We start from the raw sequence: 17467 nt of genomic DNA on the forward strand, positions 1-17467 counted from the left end.
GGCAGCCCAGGCCTACCTCGCAGGGTTGTTGTTCGGTGGGGGGAAAAAATAAACCCCCAAGACCCCCCCCGCCCGCCCCCCCAAAAGAAGGCGGATGGAGCGATGGGAGCCCCCCAGGGGAGGCGGCTCTTCTTCCCTCCGGCGGGTCTCCGAAGCCTCCGGGAGCGGCTCCCTTTCTCTCGCCCGCCGACCGTTGCTCGCCGATGGCCGGTCCTCCTTCGGGTCCGCCCACCCCACGTTTAAACGTGGCGCCAACCCCGGGTGGGCGGGGACCCGTGTGCCGTGACGTCAGGACGACGCCGACGCCAGAGGCGCATGCGCCGTAAGGCCGGGTTGGTGTGTGTATATTTCTGTTCGTCCGTGCGTACGTATGTGTGTGTGTGTGTGTGTGTGTGTTGTCACAGGCAGTGTAAGTGTGGCGATTTGGGGCCGAAAGGGGCTTCCGAAAGGTATTGCGGCGTGGGGGTGGTTCTCGGTGGGTGGCCATTTCTGCGCCCTGAGGGAAAGCGGCGGCGCCCGCCATTTTGCCGACTCCTTCTTGGGCGTTGCTCTACTCCCCCTCTCCACCCTCAGAACTCTATGGTATAAGTCCGGGCGTAGGGAAGCCCGTGTCCAAGCCTCCGCTTAAACCCCGCCCACTTCAGCTACGTCACGTGGGCGGGATGAGGCTTGGCTTTTTACGATTGAAAAAGACGCTTCGTCCGCCGCGCCCTCTCTTACGTCACTCGCCGCCGGGCAGCGTTGCCGTGGCAATCTCCTCAGGAGGCGGAGGGACCCGCCCTCGCGCTTCCAACCAATCCCAGGGCCGTCTCTACCCCTCGGGCAAGAAGGCCCGGCCCCAATAGCAGAAGGAGACGCCTTTCCCTCCCTCTGATTGGCTCGGCGGCTGAGGAAGGGCCCGTTTGGATTGGCGGAAGGAGAAGAGGGGGCGGGCCCTCCCGGATTCCCTCAGACCAGCTGCTGAGGCTGCGGGCGGGGAGACGCCGCCGATTCCCGCTGAGCTGAGGCCGGAGGAGGGCGAGGCCGGTTCGCGGCGGGCGTCGGTCCGGTCCCTGGAAGGCAGGCCCAATAGAGCTGGCGCTTTCCGCGGGAGGCGAGCGACGGTGGTGGCCTGCGGAACTCCCGGAGACTTGAGGCTGAGCCAGGTCGGGCCTAGGAAGACCCAGGGCTGCGGTGGGTGGAAGAGACTCTCCAGGAGGGCTTGCTTTCTGGAGAGGGAGATGAGGGGAGAGGCTTGCCAGGCCTTTGCGGCTGGAAGGGCTGCCCTCCTCGCTCTCTTCTGGAGTTCCTTCCTTGTCCTCGTTTTACGACTGCAAGGGCTTTAGGGACAAGGCGGCTGTCGTTCCCTTTTACGTGCATAGACAAATAAAAGTTGCAATATTACGATTTATGTGTGTGTATAGTGTGTGTGTATAGTATAACTATTGAATTTCAATAATTTTTATTGAAATATATATATACACATACACACATATATCATATATCATATATATACACACATATATATATCTCATATAGGGACGCGGTGTGGCTCAGTGGGTTAGGACGCTGAGCTTGTCGATCAGATGGTCGGCAGTTTGGCGGGTCGAATCCTGAGTGCCGCGTAGCAGAGTGAGCGCCTGTTACTCGTCCCAGCTTCTGCCAGCCTAGCAGTTCGAAAGCACGTAAAAATGGAGGTAGAAAAATAGGGACCACTCCGGTGGGAAGGTAACAGCGTTCCGTGCGCCTTTGGCGTCTAGTCATGCCGGCCACATGACCACGGAGACGTCCTCGGACAAACGCTGGCACTTCGGCTTTGAAACGGAGATGAGCACCGGCCCCTAGAGTCGGAAACGACTAGCACACATGTGCGGGGGAAACTTTACCTTACTTTTATATCTCATATATACATATATATATATACACACACACACACACATATGCAACATATATATATCATATACATACATATGCATACATACATATATAAATATATATATACATATATAAACCATAGTATAGAATACAAATGAAAAGAAAGATAATAGCGAACAGGGTCAAGGGAAAAAAAGGGGAAAGAGTTGTGGAGTAACAGAAAAACAAAGAGAAAAGCATTCTAACTCTCTTCAGCCTGAAATAACCATAATAAAATCCCACCTCAACTTTTTTGCTTTTACGTGCTTACCATGCACTAACCATTTCTCTAACAACAAACCTATCCGATCTAATTAAATCCCAGTGTCAGAATTTCATGCTTGTTTTATTTATTTATTTATTTATTTTATTTTATTTTATTACATTTATATACCGCCCTTTCCCGAAGGACTCAGGGCGGTTTACAGGGTAATTAAAAACCAAAATACAAAAGTTAAAAACAAGTTTAAAAAAAATTAATTTTTTTCTTGAGCACAAGGTCCAGAAGTGGTTTCTAAGCAGAAGCAAAACCAGATAAGATGCATTTGTTCTCTGGTGTAAACAGAGCAGCTACTGTCTATCTCGGTTGGTGGGGAAGCATTAATTAAGGGGGAACTGGAGGGTGAAAATCTGACTGCTCTCTCATGCTAGGAACCGTCTGGACTGTGCCAACATGGATATGGGAGGCGGCAGCCGGATCCCCTACGATGATTACCCCGTGGTCTTTCTCCCTCCTTATGAGAACCCTCCAACCTGGATCCCCCCTCACGAGGTGTGTAGCTGTAGATCCCCGTCTGACTTCTGATAGCTTTTGGGAGATCTCACTTGGATTTGATGGCCGGGGCAGGTTTTGCAGCAAATCTCCCAATTCTGATGCTTTTCTCCTGATAGAGCCAGGGAGCGGGGCACGCTAGAAAGATTTTACGTTTCCAGGAATGGAATCCACAATGCTATTGCTTGGTGTGTCCTTTTGGTTTTCCCCTAGAGGATTTACCATTCGGATTACAACAACGAGTTAACCCAGTTCCTGCCTCGAACCATCATCCTGAAAAAGCCTTCGGGGGCTCAGGTGAGACTTGACTCCTTCCCAAAGCGGGGAGCTCTCTGGCTGCCTTTCCCAAGCTGGCACTCTCCTAACGACTCACATCATCCCCAGCCGTAAGTGACAGGGATTGTAGCACTGCGGGGGCAAAGAAAGCCCTTTGGCTTTTCATGGACAGTTCCCTCTACAACAATGTTGATCTTCCTCAGGAGGGATGGAATATATTCTTCAGAGTTACTGGGTGAGTTGCTCGGTCGACGAGAAAAAGCTGACAGTTTTGCTAAACTTGGAGGCTGGAAGTTGACGCTCCTTCACAAGAGAGCTCAAAGAAGTTAGAAAGAAAGCAGCAAGCAGATTTGGCTGGGTGAATCCGGGCAGGTGGGATTAAAACAGGCTTAAAATCACTGTACTCTTTATGCTGCAGCTGGTCCTCAGCTTCTGACCGTAATGGAGGCCAGAATGCTGGACGTTAAGTAGATCATCATGTGACCACGACTGATTTTGTGAACTTTTTCGGGGGCCGTGAAAGTGCCAGCTGTAAAATGAAATGACACAGTTGTGAAGTAAACCCATTGTCCACAGTGGGCAGTGTTTTTTTGCTGGAAACTGGAAATAAACCCTGGTTTACATCAAAAAAAGAAAAATGTGGACATACCACCGTGGGATCAGTTGTAAGCTAAGTAGTGGGCTGGATTCCAGCCTTTGAAATCCTGCTGTATTGTATCTGTGAGGAGGGCAGAATTGGTAACGACAGATGCAAAAAAAAGAAATAAGTGGGTTTACTTCTGAAAAACACCTCCAGAGATTTGTCACGCTCCTCCCGGCTGCAAAACCTGCCGGTCCCCGAGCTTCCTTGCTGAGAAATGGGTTGAAATGCGGCCTGTTGAGCAACAAAAAATTCACAGCACTTGAAAGAAGCCATTACATTTGCTGCCAACTGTCTCCATTCTTTTTCCTTCCTAGCTGGGCTTTAACATCCGAGGAGGGAAAGCTTCTCAGTTGGGTATTTTCATCTCCAAGGTAGATATATATATATATATATATATGTACACATATATTTTTTTGTCTCGCTCTGCTTCCTAGCTGAGGGTCCTTCCTCCTTAAGAAAGACGTGAATTGGGATTTTCAGTCCTATGTTGGTTCACAGACTCTGTGGCCTGTCTTCTCTAGCCCACCAAGGGCCTCTATAGTCACAGTCCCATTTGTGTTTTAAGAACTGCAGTGCAGAAGTAGACAGGTAGATCCATTCTTCTAAGATGGGTAGGCAACCTCGGCTCTTTTATGACTCGTGGACTTCAACTCCCAGAATTCCTGAGCCAGCTGGCTCAGGAATTCTGGGAGTTGAAGTCCATGAGTCATAAAAGAGACGAGGTTGCCTACCCCTGTTCTAGGATAACACCTGTCAGGTTTTTTTTTCCCCCCCTGTACATTTACACAGAAGAAAATACCGCTCGGTTTTGTGCAGCTTCCTTCAAAATAAAAAAAATTTTTTTGAGTTGCGCCGTAAGATGTCAATTCATCAGAAACCGAAACGGAATACATTGGAATATATGTAACATCTTTAGCATCTCCCCAGGTCTTTTAGGTCTTAAAATAAAGAGGCAAGATATCATTTGGGCTTTTTCAGTCCCCTTTCCGTTATTTTGCCTGAATCCAAATCATCCCCCCCCCTACGATTCCATCTCCCTGGGCGTTCTTTTATTGATCGTATGGCGTGTTCACCTCAAATTTTGATAAAAATGCGAGAGATAAAAATACGAAATATGGAATCTAAAAATATGAGAAAAATTGAAATAATGAGAAAAGTAGGTCTAGATAACGTTCCCGGGCAAAGGGAACAATGGGCTGGCCTTTTCCCCCCCCCCCCTCTCCTTGGGCATCCCACTCCCCCAGATTCTGAACCGGGAAATCTTATCCAGTCGGACTTTGTCCCAAGTTGAGAAAAAAGGCTGCTTGGCAATTCTCTACCTTGTGGCTGACCTCTCATTTCTCCTGGGCCAGGTGATCCCAGATTCTGACGCGCATCGTGCCGGGCTGCAGGAAGGAGATCAGGTCCTGGCCGTGAACGATGTGGACTTCCAAGACATTGAGCACAGCAAGGTGAGGGCGGGGGGGGGGGGGGGCTTTTCCCCTGGCTGTTTGAACGAGGAGGTGGTCCTTTGGGTCTTCAGCCCCCAAGAGGTCCCAGACGCGCTCTCAGCCCAGCCTACCCCTGAAGGTACAGTCACGGTAGAAAGTGGGAAACGGGAGACGGAAGGAGGAGGATTAGGGAGTTAATTGCTTTGCATTATCTATAAAAATAATAAAGGCCGGGTGTCTATGTTGTCTGTCTATCTCTGTCCGTCCGTCCGTTTATACGTCTGTCTCTTCTCTGTCTATATCTATATCTATCTATCTTTATCTATCTATCTATCTATCTATCTATCTATCTATCTATCTATCTATCTATCCTGTCTATCTATCTACCTATATCTACCCATCCATCCATCCATCCTGTCTGTCTGTCTGTCTATCTTATCTATCCATCCTGTCTGTCTGTTCATCTGTCTGTCTGCCTATCTATCTATATCTATCTATCCATCCATCCATCCTGTCTGTCTATCTATCTTATCTATCCATCCTGTCTTTGTCTGTCCATCTGTCTGTCTGCCTGTCTATCTATCTATCTATCTCTATCTATCCATCCATCCATCCTGTCTGTGTCTGTCTGTCTGTCTGTCTATCCGTCCGTCCGTCCATCCAGTCTGTCTGTCTGTCTGTCTCTCTATCTGTCCATCCATCCTGTCTCTGTCTGTCTGTCTATCCATCTGTCCGTCCATCCATCCATCCTGTCTGTCTATATCTATCCATCCATCCATCCTGTCTGTCTGTGTCTGTCCATCCATCCATCCAGTCTGTCTGTCTGTCTGTCTGTCTGTCTATCTATCTATCTATCTATCTATCTATCTATCTATCTATCTATCTATCTATCTATCTATCTTATCTATCGATCGATCTATATCTATCCATCCATGCATCCATCCAGTCTGTCTGTCTGTCTGTCTATATCGATCTATCAAACTATCTGGCTGTCTATATCCCTCCTTCCCTCCCTCCCCCCTTTCTCTCCCCCTCCCCCTATCCCTCTCCCCTCCCCCCCTCTCTCTCCCCCTCCACCCACCTATCTACCTGATAGGGAAGGCCGATCTTGCTGAAATGCTGGATCACATGTTCCTTGCCGAAGTGCAGTCACTAAACGTCCGAACGGGAGGTTCTTTTGTTCTCCTTAAAGGGCCACCCAGTTCCATCAAGGAAACAGAATGTCTACAACGTGACAGCCCTATTTATTTCTTTAATTTCTATCCTGCTTTTATTATTTTTATAAAGAGCTCTAGGCGACGAATCTAAAGCTCCCTCCTTCTCCTATTTCCCAAAGCAAGAACCCTGTGAGGTGGGCTGGGGGGGGCGGATTTGCCCCGAGACACTCAGCTGGTTCTCGTGGCTAAAGGTCAAACTTAAACTCACGATTTGTGGGTGTTCTAGCCTGGTGCTTCAAGCACAAGACCAATATATTTGCTGCTGTTAAAAAGATTCGGCATTTCTTCCCCCCCCCCCGCCCATCCCTCCCTTCTCTCTCTCCCAGGCTGTAGAGATCCTGAAAACCGCTCGGGAAATCATTATGAGGGTCCGTTTCTTCCCTTACAGTAAGTACAACTGCTGGCCTTGGGTGGGGGGGTGGGGGGTAAAAATGCCCCACTTTTCAGTGAAAATGTCCTGTGTGGCTCACAGTCTCACCACACTCATAGGTGTGAAGCGTTCCCCCCCTCCTTTTTTTTTTTTTACAAGCAGGGGAACCGAGGCTTCTTCACGAGGCCTCTTCAAAACTTAAGATGAAATCTGTCCGCTCTTTATATCTCCGAGAAGGTCTGCAGGGCTGGCATCTTTATGAAAAAAATATTCTAGGGAAATTGCCAGAACAGACTCTGTGCCAGGCCCAGCAATAGGGGAATGGCAGTTCTGCACCCAAGGCCAGTTGCCGGTCCCAATTGCCCAAATAAAGAAATAAATGAAAAGAAATGGTTTTTGTTTTCGTTCCCCATCCCGTGGAGTTCAGACTGACTTCTGCGCAGGGTGTTGGGTTTTTCATTCTGACTCAAATGGGCTCTCTCTCTCTCTCTCTCCAAGAATCTGGCCTTCATTTCTCTTTTTCTCTCCCTCCCAGATTACCACAGGCAGAAGGAGAGAACGGTTCACTAGAACGGTCCCTCCCAGTCCCTCCCGGCGGTCACCTTGCCAGCCTCCGGCCGATTCCGATTTTCAACTTCATTTTTGTCATTCCGTTCTTTTATTCTATTTTTTTTTAAAAGTCCCTCTGAAGACACCCCCCCCCCAAATAGGGGGCTGTTTTGGGGGAAGGAGGAGCCAGAAAAGAGTTCCTTGCGTTGTGGAATTTCTTCCAAGGAAGACAAAAAGCTCATTTTTATTTTTATTTTTTTTCATTTTGCTCCATCCTGCGGACCAAAAAGATCGGGCCTCTCGGACTGACTTCAACCCGTCCCTGATCCAGAAGGAGAGGTCGATGGTTAATGGTGCCGCGTTGATGTGGAACTGCAAGCTTTACCCCATACACACACACCTTTTTTGGGGGGGGTTTCCTCCAAAATTGGAGCACCCATCTGCTCCATCTAGATTTGTTTCCAAACTCTCTTGGATAATGGAGGGCTCCAGGCGCGCACAGCCTGAACCTCTGTTGGTTGCTTTGAAAAGGGCGATTCCGGTTTCCTTTCTTCAAAGCGCGACTCCTCCTTCGTCTCCACCGCTCTACTTGCTCTTCCACGATTAGTTTTTGGAGAAGACTAATTACAAGGTGCTTCTGTCCTTTTTTAATGAAGGTGTTAATGGAAGGTAGGGGCAGATCCCTCCCTTACCTCTGAGATGGAGAACAGCCCGCTTTCTTCCCAGTTTTGGCCTTCGATCCATCCAGATGTTGACAGCCAGAAAGACCCACAGAAGAAGCGGATTTCTGGACTGGAAACTTTGCCGTTTCAGCCTTATAGAAGGAACAGATATTTTTTTTTTTAAAAAAAAATCCTCTTAAACTCCCCACTTTTCTGACTACTTCAAAAGCCACCTTGCCGCGTTGCCTTCTCTTTCTCGGGTTTGATTTTTTTTTTTTTGCAATCGGATCCCCGGTTTGGATAAGTCTCCATCTTTAATAAAAATGTTCCTGTCATAAAAATGTTCGTATATTATTCCACTGAGGTAGCTTGCCTTCCAAAGAAGGCCACACCCTGTTTCTACATGTCAGACCCGTTTCTTTGGCCGTTGCTGCGTCCTCGGCCTACGACCACACTTGAGCCCCAAATTCCTGTCGCTAAGCAAGACAGCCGTGAAGGGAATTTTGCCCCCCCCCCATTTCACAACCTTGCTTGCCACAGTTGTTCGGTGAAATTTTGATCGTTAAGTTGCTAACACGCTTGTCAAGCGAATAGGGCTTCCTCCCCCCGTTGACTCTGCTTGTCGGAGGGTCGCCAAAGGGGATCACGTGACCCCCAGGGACACTGCGACCGTCGTAACTTATGAGTCAGTTGCCAAACGGTCGTTAAGAGTGAAAAACCGCCATAAGGCGCTTTTTTGAGTGCCGCATTTACTAGAACAGTGACTACACAAGCTTGTTATAAGTCGAGGACGGTTAACCACGGTTTATTTAGATAGAATATTTGCAAGCTTGGGGTTGAAATGAAGGGCCCTTAGTGCTCTCTGAGCTTGGTGTTCTTGCAGACATTGCATTACCAAACTAGGTAACATCCTCAGCGCCTGATCAGTCAGATGTTACCTAGTTGAGTAATGAAACATCTGCAGGAAAAACCCCCGCAAGCTCAGAGAACGCCACGTTGCTTAGTAGGGATAGCTTGCTTAAGAGAAAAAAAACATCTTTTTTTCAACGTTGCAGAATAAAAATACAGGCTAGAGAGAAATAAAACCTGTTCAGCTGGTGACGAAGACTTTTCCTGGGGATGTTGAATAATGCTTCCGAGGTGTTCCACGGTGCACAGCGGGAAGAAAATCAGACGGTCCCCTTAAAATTGGTTTTGGATGGAAGGGGGTGGCGTGATTCTTTGAAAGCAGTATAAGTGTCAAGCAGCCGTTCATGAGCTCGCTGCTTTTGAAATATTTATCAAGGACGAGACGGCTTCTTTTCAAGTTTCTAGCCAGGCAAAGCGTCTCTGCCTTCAGCTCCAGATACCTCTTTTGCGTGAAATACTCCATCGTAGGAAAAAAAAAAGATTTTCTTCCTCCTGCACTGAGGTTTCTCATTGGTTTTTTTTTTTTAAATAGACCACTCAGGTTGAAAAGGTTTTAACGAGAGCGGCTTGATGTTGGAAGTTTAGGATAGGATAGAATTAGAATAGGATAGGACAGGACAACGGAATGGAACGGAACAGAACAGAATAGAATTGAAATTAGGATAGGATAGAATTAGAATAGAAATAAATAGAAATATAGAATATAATGAAGAATAGGATAGGATAGAATTAGAATAGAAATCAGAATAGAATAGAATGAAGGATAGGATAGGATAGAATTAAATAGAAATAAATAGAAATATAGAATATAATGAAGAATAGAATAGGATAGGATAGAATTAGAACAGAAATTAGAATAGAATAGAATGAAGGATAAGATAGGATAGGATTAGAATAGAAATAAATAGAAATATAGAATATAATGAAGAATAGGATAGGATAGAATTAGAATAGAAATCAGAATAGAATAGAATAGAATGAAGGATAGGATAGAATTAGAATAGAAATAAATAGAAATATAGAATATAATGAAGAATAGGATAGGATAGAATTAGAATAGAAATTAGAATAGAATAGAATAGAATAGAATGAAGGATAGGATAGGATAGAATTAGAATAGAAATAAGAATACAAATAGAATGAAATGGAATAGAATAGAATAGAATAGAATAGGAATAGAATGGAATAGAATAGAATAGAATAGAATAGAATAGAATAGAATAGAATAGAATAATAGAATAGAATAGAATAGAATAGAATCCATTCTATCCTATGCTATTCTTCTAAAATGTGCTGCTTTGGAAATGACTAGAAGTCGGGTTCAGAAGAATCACACCTTCCTAAATAGCCAGGTCTGGTTGAATTCAGACAACACAATTCTGGTATCAACCCAGTTCTTTATTTGTCCCACAATAGACGCCAACCCAAAGTAACCTAACTGGTTGGATCTGCACACCGAGCTAAGCCCCAGGAAATCCCAACAAGCCAAATGGGAATTAAGCCCAGTGAGGCCAGGAGATGGCCAGACAAGAAATGTGTGCGTCTTAAATGACAAAAAAAAGGAAAATATTCTCTGTTTTAGGCTAACTACAGGCAGTCCTCGATTTACGACCACAACAGTGTCCAAAATTCAGGCTGCCGAGTCACACATTTGTCAAAGTGACTTTTGCTTCCTTTTACGACTTTTCTCGCTGCATCCGTTGAGGGAATCGCCGCCGTCGCTCAAATTAGTAACACGGTTGTGTGAAGTGAATCCGGTTTCTCCATCGACTTTGCTTGTCCAGAAGATTGGGAAAAGCGATCACGTCACACACACATGCACACACACACACACGGGAGACACTGCGGCCGTCGTAAACGTGAGTCAGTTGCCAGGCATCCGAAGGTAAATCATGTGACCGTGGGGAGGCCGCCCCAAGCATAAGTGTGAAAAATGGTCCTAAGTCCCTTTTTCCCCTCTGTTGTCGTAACTTTGAACAGTCACTGGGTTTAAGGAATAGAATAGAGCTGGAAGGGACCTTGGAGGTCTTCTAATCCAGCCCCCCCCCCCCCCGTTTAAGCAGGAGAACCAACACCAGGGGTCTACAAACCTGGCCCTTTGATGACTTGTGGACTTCAACTCCCAGAATTCCTCAGCCAGCGTGAGGGAACTATGACCCTTTGATGACTTGTGGACTTCAACTCCCAGAATTCCTCAGCCAGTGTGAGGGAACTATGACCCTTTAATGACTTCTAGACTTCAACTCCCAGAATTCCTCAGCCAGCGTGAGGGAACTATGGCCCTTTAATGACTTCTAGACTTCAACTCCCAGAATTCCTCAGCCAGCGTGAGGGAACTATGACCCTTTGATGACTTGTGGACTTCAACTCCCAGAATTCCTCAGCCAGTGTGAGGGAACTATGACCCTTTAATGACTTCTAGACTTCAACTCCCAGAATTCCTCAGCCAGCGTGAGGGAACTATGGCCCTTTAATGACTTCTAGACTTCAACTCCCAGAATTCCTCAGCCAGCGTGAGGGAACTATGACCCTTTGATGACTTGTGGACTTCAACTCCCAGAATTCCTCAGCCAGCGTGAGGGAACTATGACCCTTTAATGACTTCTAGACTTCAACTCCCAGAATTCCTCAGCCAGCGTGCCTGGCTGAGGAATTCTGGGAGTTGAAGTCCACAAGTCATCCAAGGGCCAGGTTTGAAGACCCCTTGACCTACTACGCCATCTCAGATCTAAGCAAACTGTTGTTAAGTCCAGGACTCTCTTGTACATCCACCTATGTTAAAAAAAAAAATAAAACCAGCCCTTTCACGTTAACCAGCAGTCCCTTCTCACCCTTGCACCATTCCAGCTGTTTTTTTCCCCAACCCTAAATTCCTCTCTCTCTCTTTTTTTTTTCCCAGCAGCAAAGGAAATTGGAGTGAGATCTCCAGGTGGCCTCCTCTCCCAACCGTTAATCAGCTCCCCTGAGGCTCAGCCGGTTTCCTTTGGGGCCTGGATCAAGCCCCCCCCCAAGGGCAATGTGCAACTCTGGGCCAGGTGCGCGCGGCTGTCTCCCTCGCCCGCTTCTTTCTTTGCCCGCGTTCCAGGAAACGTGAGAAAGGAAGGCGGGTGTTTGTGTGTGTGGGAAATAGGTCCCGACCGGCGGACAAGAGAAGCGGAGGAGACAGCGGAAGCGTCGCCGGTTCCATGGTGTAATGGTTAGCACTCTGGACTTTGAATCCAGCGATCCGAGTTCAAATCTCGGTGGAACCTCCTTTTTGTTATTTATTTATTTATTTACTTATATATACGTATATATTTTAGGGAAGGGTCTATTTTGCACGAAGACACGAGAAAGGGTTTTTTTCCCCCCAGCAAGCATTGCAAGGAGCATTGCAAGCTCACTTTCAAGGCAGCTTTTCTCGAGTTTGGGCACTTGGAAGAGGGATGGGCTTCAACTCCCAGAATTCCCCAGCTCGCTTTGCTGTTTGTTTGTTTTTTGTTTGTTTGTTTTTAAACTGGATTTATTTATTTTTTGGCTGGTGAATTCTGGGAGTTAAAAGTTCAAGTGCCCCCCCCCAGTTTTGAGAAAGTCTCCACTTGCAGGCAGGCTGGGAGCTCGGGAATAGCCAGGAGGATTGGGCGAATGCAAGCAAAGAAGCTGCCGGAATAACTAGAATAATATGGAAAAATTTGGGGAGCAAAAAAGCAAAAAGCAAAAAATCATTAGCCTTACAGAAGCGGAGCGGACAATAAACTTTTCATGGGCGCATTGGTGGTTCAGTGGTAGAATTCTCGCCTGCCACGCGGGAGGCCCGGGTTCGATTCCCGGCCAATGCAATGAAGTTTTTTGGTTTTTTTTTTTAATTCAGTCTGAAAAGATATTTTCCCAAATAAGTTTTTTTTTTTTAAAAAAAACCTTTTAGGATCTGTCAACCTCTATTTATTCCCTCCACATCCCAAGATTGGAAATGTGTTTCTTTATGACATTAAAAAGTGCTTTTGTTCCTCTTAATGGTTTCTAAGGGCTGAAATAGCTCAGCGGGAAGAAAGCTAGACCAGAGGTCGGCAACCTGAAAAAGGAAAAGAGCCACTGGGAACCGGTTCCATCACACATTAAAAAAAAGTGGGAGCCGCGTGCGTGCGTCCATCCATGCGCATGCGCAAAAAACGTTTTGCGCATGCGCAAAACGGGTTTTTCTTGCACGTGCGCAGACGCACGCGTTTGCCATTTTTTTTATGTGTGATGGAACCGGTTCCCGGTTGCGCGACGGCGACGGCCCGTTTGCAGAGCTACCACCTTTGGCAGCCTGCAAACGTGCCGCGGCAGCTTTCCCAAAGAGCGGCGCCGCTGCCCGTTCGCGCGGAGGTGCGCACGCACCACTGCCCGTTCGAAGAGGTGCACGCGCACCGGGCGGCTGGGAGCCGCAGGAGACAGCTCAAAGAGCCGCATGCGGCTCCGGAGCCGCGGGTTGCTGACCCACGAGCTAGACCTTTTTCACGCATGCGCAGATGGACAGCTCCGAATGCTTTCAAGCTACCTAAAAACAGGCTTGGTCAAGTAGAAGAAATGTAGGATTCTTTGGAATGTTTTACTTTTTAGTTATTTTACTGGTTTGGTTTCTGCTTCCCCGGTTCTATTTTAAGGCGGATCAGCGAAGATGGCGGATTTTTCAGAGGGGACAGAGAAGGGCGAATAAAGGCCGAAGTTTAAGAAATTAATATGCAAAAGAGCATGGCCGTTCTTGCTTTTTGGCTTTAAAACTAAGCTCTGAGTAATACTGGGTGTGTGTGGGGAGGGAATTATCGGGAGAAAAAGAGTCATAGGGACTAGAAACCACACGCACCAGTTTTTATTTTAATGCAGATTTAAACCACCTAAGCCAGGGGTTCCCAAGCTTAGCACCTTTTAAGACCTGTGGACTTCAACTCCCAGAATTCCCCAGCCAGCAGCATACTCATTGTGGCCCCGCTTACTCTTTTATAATCCCTTCCTCTCCAATCTCCCCGCTTTAAAGGGATAGGAGGGGGAAAAAACAGGCAGGGCTGGCTGGAGAATTCTGGGAGTTTAAGTCCACAAGTCTTAAAGTTGCCAAGGTTGGGGACCTCTGACCTAAGGTAAATGGGAGTGGTTTTTTTTTTTTACACGTGTATACCTGGGCAGGAGAATATCACACGATTAGACAAGCATACGACGAGGTGGCCGAGTGGTTAAGGCGATGGACTGCTAATCCATTGTGCTCTGCACGCGTGGGTTCGAATCCCACCCTCGTCGGCCTTGGGCACGTGAAGCCGTTCGGTTAGATTTTGCTTTGGGTGGAAGTTGGGAAGACTGCGAGGCTCCAATACACGCGTGGTCCGATGGCTTCGGACAGATACTTACAGGAGTTGCGCGTTACTTTTCAAGTTGAATAGGTACGGTAAGTAACACACCCGAGTTTTATTCTGCAAAAGCCTATAAAGTCCTATTAAAAGTAAAGGTAAAGGTTCCCCCGCACATGTGTGCTAGTCGTTTCCGACTCTAGGGGCCGGTGCTCATCTTCGTTTTTTTAATTTTTGTATTGTTTTTTTTTATTGTTGTAAGCCGCCCTGAGTCCTTTGGGAGATAGGGCGGCATATAAGTCCCAAAAATAAATAATAAATAAAGCGTACAAATAAGAGACTACTAAGCGCGGGGGAAAAAGTAAAAAGTAAAAGTTAAAAAAAAGTAAAAAAAAAAGATTGCTGGCAGCGGTGGGATTCGAACCCACGCCCCCGAAGAGACTGGAGCCTTAATCCAGCGCCTTAGACCGCTCGGCCACGCTACCTTCCGCTCGCAACTCCTTCAGCCCCTAAAAGAAAGGAAGAGGGACAAGTCTTCACACCGGTCCGCAAGCGCTCCGCTTTTTCCAGAGAACGTTTGGGTGGCTCTTAAAAGAGCCGTTGGGTTGAAGCGAAGCCGCCGGGCCGAGCTTTTCACTTCTTTAAAGGGGCGGGCTTGGCCTTCGTGGCGACTTTAACTTTAGGCTTAGCTTTTGCCTTCGCCTTCAGAGACTTGGCGGGGCTTTTCGGCTTTATTTTGGGTTTTTTGGCCGCCACCGAGGCGGGCTTTTTGACCGGCTTCTTGGCGGCTTTCTTCGGCCCGGCGGCTCCCGGTGCCTTCCTCGCCTTCTTGGCGGGCTTCCTGGCCGGCGGCTGCTGTTTCCTCTTGCGGGCCGCCGCCGCCGCCTTCTCCTTGGGCTCGGCCTGCTTCTTGTTGAGCTTGAAGGAGCCCGAGGCGCCGGTGCCCTTGGTCTGCAGCAGCGTCCCCTTGGTGACCAGGTTCTTCAGGCCCAGCTTGATGCGGCTGTTGTTCTTCTCCACGTCGTAGCCCGAGGCCGCCAGCGACTTCTTCAGCGCGGCCAACGAGATGCCGCCGCGCTCCTTGGACGCCGCCACCGCCTGCATCAGCAGCTCCGTCACGCTGGGGCCGCCCGGCTTCCGCCGCTGGACCTTCGCGGTCCCCGCCGCTCTCTGCCCCGGAGCTTTGGCGGCCGCAGCAGGCGCGACTTCAGCCATCGCTAAGCAGGACCTTCTCCGCCGCCGTCGAACTCGGAACTGGCGGGTCCCGAGCGCGGCGCCTGGTATTTATAGCAGAGGTCGCGCTCTGATTGGTCCGTTTTGGAAGCGGCTTGGCCCTTCGCCACGCTGCCTTTTCAAAGAGTTTGGCGAGTTTTGTGCTTTTCAAACACGCGTTGAATTCAGGCTGTCCGAAGCGGTTGTCGCGGATCCTTCTGGTTTCTGGTAGGATCGCTGGCGGCTGTTTTGAAGCGTCCGGATTTTCATACACGGTTGTCTGAAAGGGGCGCATCTCGGAGGAGAGGAAAGGAAGATTTCTGCCTGGTAGAAGTAACACACGTGAAGAAGATCTGCATCACTCCTGGGGTCGAGTCTACTAATAAAACAGGAATTTGCTGCCTTTGAAACAGACCTTTAGACTTAAGTTAAGCTTCCTTAACATTTATCAAGATTAGAGTTCTGCGGGTAGTCCTCGACTTACAACGGTCCATTTAGCGACTGTTTGAAATTACACCTGGAAAAAGTGGCTTTTTCACACAACCGTTGCAGCAGCACCTGCTCCCCCCCCATGGTCACGTGATCATAACTCAGCTGCTTGTCAACTGCTCCATATGTACGACGGTTCCAGGGTCCTGTGTGTCTCACGTGATCCCCGTGTATGGCTTTCCGACAAGCAAAGTTAATGGGGAAGTGGGAGTCACTTAACGAACGTGTTACAAACTTAACAACTGTGGTGATTCACTTAACAACCGTGGCAAGGAAGGTTGTAGAATGGAGCCAAATTCATTTGACAACTCTTTGCTTAGCAACAGAAATTTTTTGCTCGATTGTGGTCCTGAGTCCAGGATTACCTGTAGTTCAAAGCCAGTCCCAAAATGGCAATTGTAGGCTGAAAGAATGAGTTAGTATTTGCTACAGGTTAGTTAGTCCTTGACTTATGATTATAATCGGGATGAGAGTTTCCGTTTGCTAAGGAAGCTGGTTGTTTAATGAGTCAGGCCTGATTTTTATGACCTTTTTTTTTTTTTGCCATGGTTGTTAAGCAAGTCGATGCAGGGGTTATGTGAGTCACACAGTCGTTAAACGAAGCCGGCATCCCACAATCACTTTGCTTCTTATTAAACTTATTGCTAAGCTTGTAAGCCGCCCTGAGTCTTCGGAGAAGGGCGGGATATAAATGGAATTAAAAATAAAATAAAAAATAAAAAAAAATAAAATAAACCACTTTCAAAGGCAGGGGTCTTCAAACTTGGCAACTTGAGGGCTGGCTGAGGAATTCTGGGAGTTGAAGTCCACAAGTTTTAAAGTTGCCATGTTTGAAGAGCCCTGTTCTAAGGACACAAATGGTGATCACATCGTCTTGGGGTACTGCAACCATTGTAAATACTATGCCAAGTGACAAACACCTGAACTTCGGTCACGTAACCATGGGGGATTCTGTGATGGTCGTAAATGCGAGGATTAGTTGTAAGTTAGTTTTTCACTGCCGTTGTAAATTTGAACAGTCACTGAATGAATGGCTGTAAGTTGAAGATTACTGTATTGTCAGTTTTTCTCAAGTCCTTTAGAGCAGGGGTCTTCCAGCTTGGCCTTTTGATGACTTGTGGACTTCAACTCCCAGAATTCCTCAGTCAGGCATGCCGGCTGAGGAATTCTGGGAGTTGAAGTCCACAAGTCATCAAAGGGCCAAGCTTGAAGACCCCTGGAATAGAATTTGCCCTGCATTATGACATGATATGACATCACAGCATGCTTGAAATCCTCCTGGGCCTAAGGGAACATGCATGGTTGATGAAGCAGCATAAAGCATTGAAACAACTGCCAAGGATTAATCTAACTTGACTAGAATAAGGAGAGAATGATAAACTGGACATAGGTAGTGGAAGAATCTCGGATAAACGTCAAATATTACAATAAAAATATTTTCTGCTACCATGAGCTGGTGGGAGAGTTGCCTTGCGGTGAGATAGGCAGCAAATAAATTTAATAAATAAATATAAATTTCCAACAAATAAATAAATAATGCAGTTTCTCACAGCCAAGGACACAGAGCAGAAATCTGAAGTAACGATAACCATGTCTCCAGAGGGAATAATAGTACTCCAAAGCCCATAAATCAAACTGAGGAAGGATGTAATTGCATAAGCTTGTGGAAATAAGGGGGGGGAAATAGTTTTCATCCTGTCTCCTCACCCAGTTTGAAACAAACAAAGATAGAAACCTTTGCCCCC

The 17467-nt window shown here is 47.2% G+C and overlaps 2 protein-coding genes across 4 annotated transcripts; one reads left to right on the forward strand and one right to left on the reverse strand.

Annotated features, from left to right (window-relative positions):
• Nucleotides 1–927: 927 nt before the first annotated feature.
• PDZD11 (PDZ domain containing 11) lies at nucleotides 928–8147 on the forward strand. 3 transcript variants are annotated; one of them, XM_083377603.1, is made up of 7 exons: nucleotides 928–1145; nucleotides 2545–2665; nucleotides 2879–2962; nucleotides 3899–3955; nucleotides 4937–5035; nucleotides 6558–6618; nucleotides 7137–8147. In XM_083377603.1, exons 2-7 carry the CDS (start codon nucleotides 2567–2569, stop codon nucleotides 7169–7171), a joined length of 435 nt encoding a protein of 144 aa, XP_083233729.1. In that variant the 5' UTR covers nucleotides 928–1145; nucleotides 2545–2566; the 3' UTR covers nucleotides 7172–8147. The 3 variants fall into 3 exon arrangements, with proteins under 3 accessions (XP_083233729.1, XP_083233731.1, XP_083233730.1); XM_083377604.1 differs by having other exon boundaries at nucleotides 976–1173; XM_083377605.1 differs by lacking the exon at nucleotides 3899–3955.
• Nucleotides 8148–14654: 6507 nt separating this feature from the next.
• On the reverse strand, nucleotides 14655–15236 carry LOC310648565 (histone H1.01-like; the record flags this gene model as incomplete). The annotated part of the gene is made up of 1 exon (XM_083376468.1): nucleotides 14655–15236. One exon carries the CDS (start codon nucleotides 15234–15236, stop codon nucleotides 14655–14657), a length of 582 nt encoding a protein of 193 aa, XP_083232594.1.
• Nucleotides 15237–17467: the final 2231 nt, after the last annotated feature.

Source organism: Vipera ursinii (genome assembly GCF_947247035.1).
Source record: "Vipera ursinii genome assembly, chromosome: Z".
Taxonomy (NCBI): Eukaryota; Metazoa; Chordata; class Lepidosauria; order Squamata; family Viperidae; genus Vipera; species Vipera ursinii.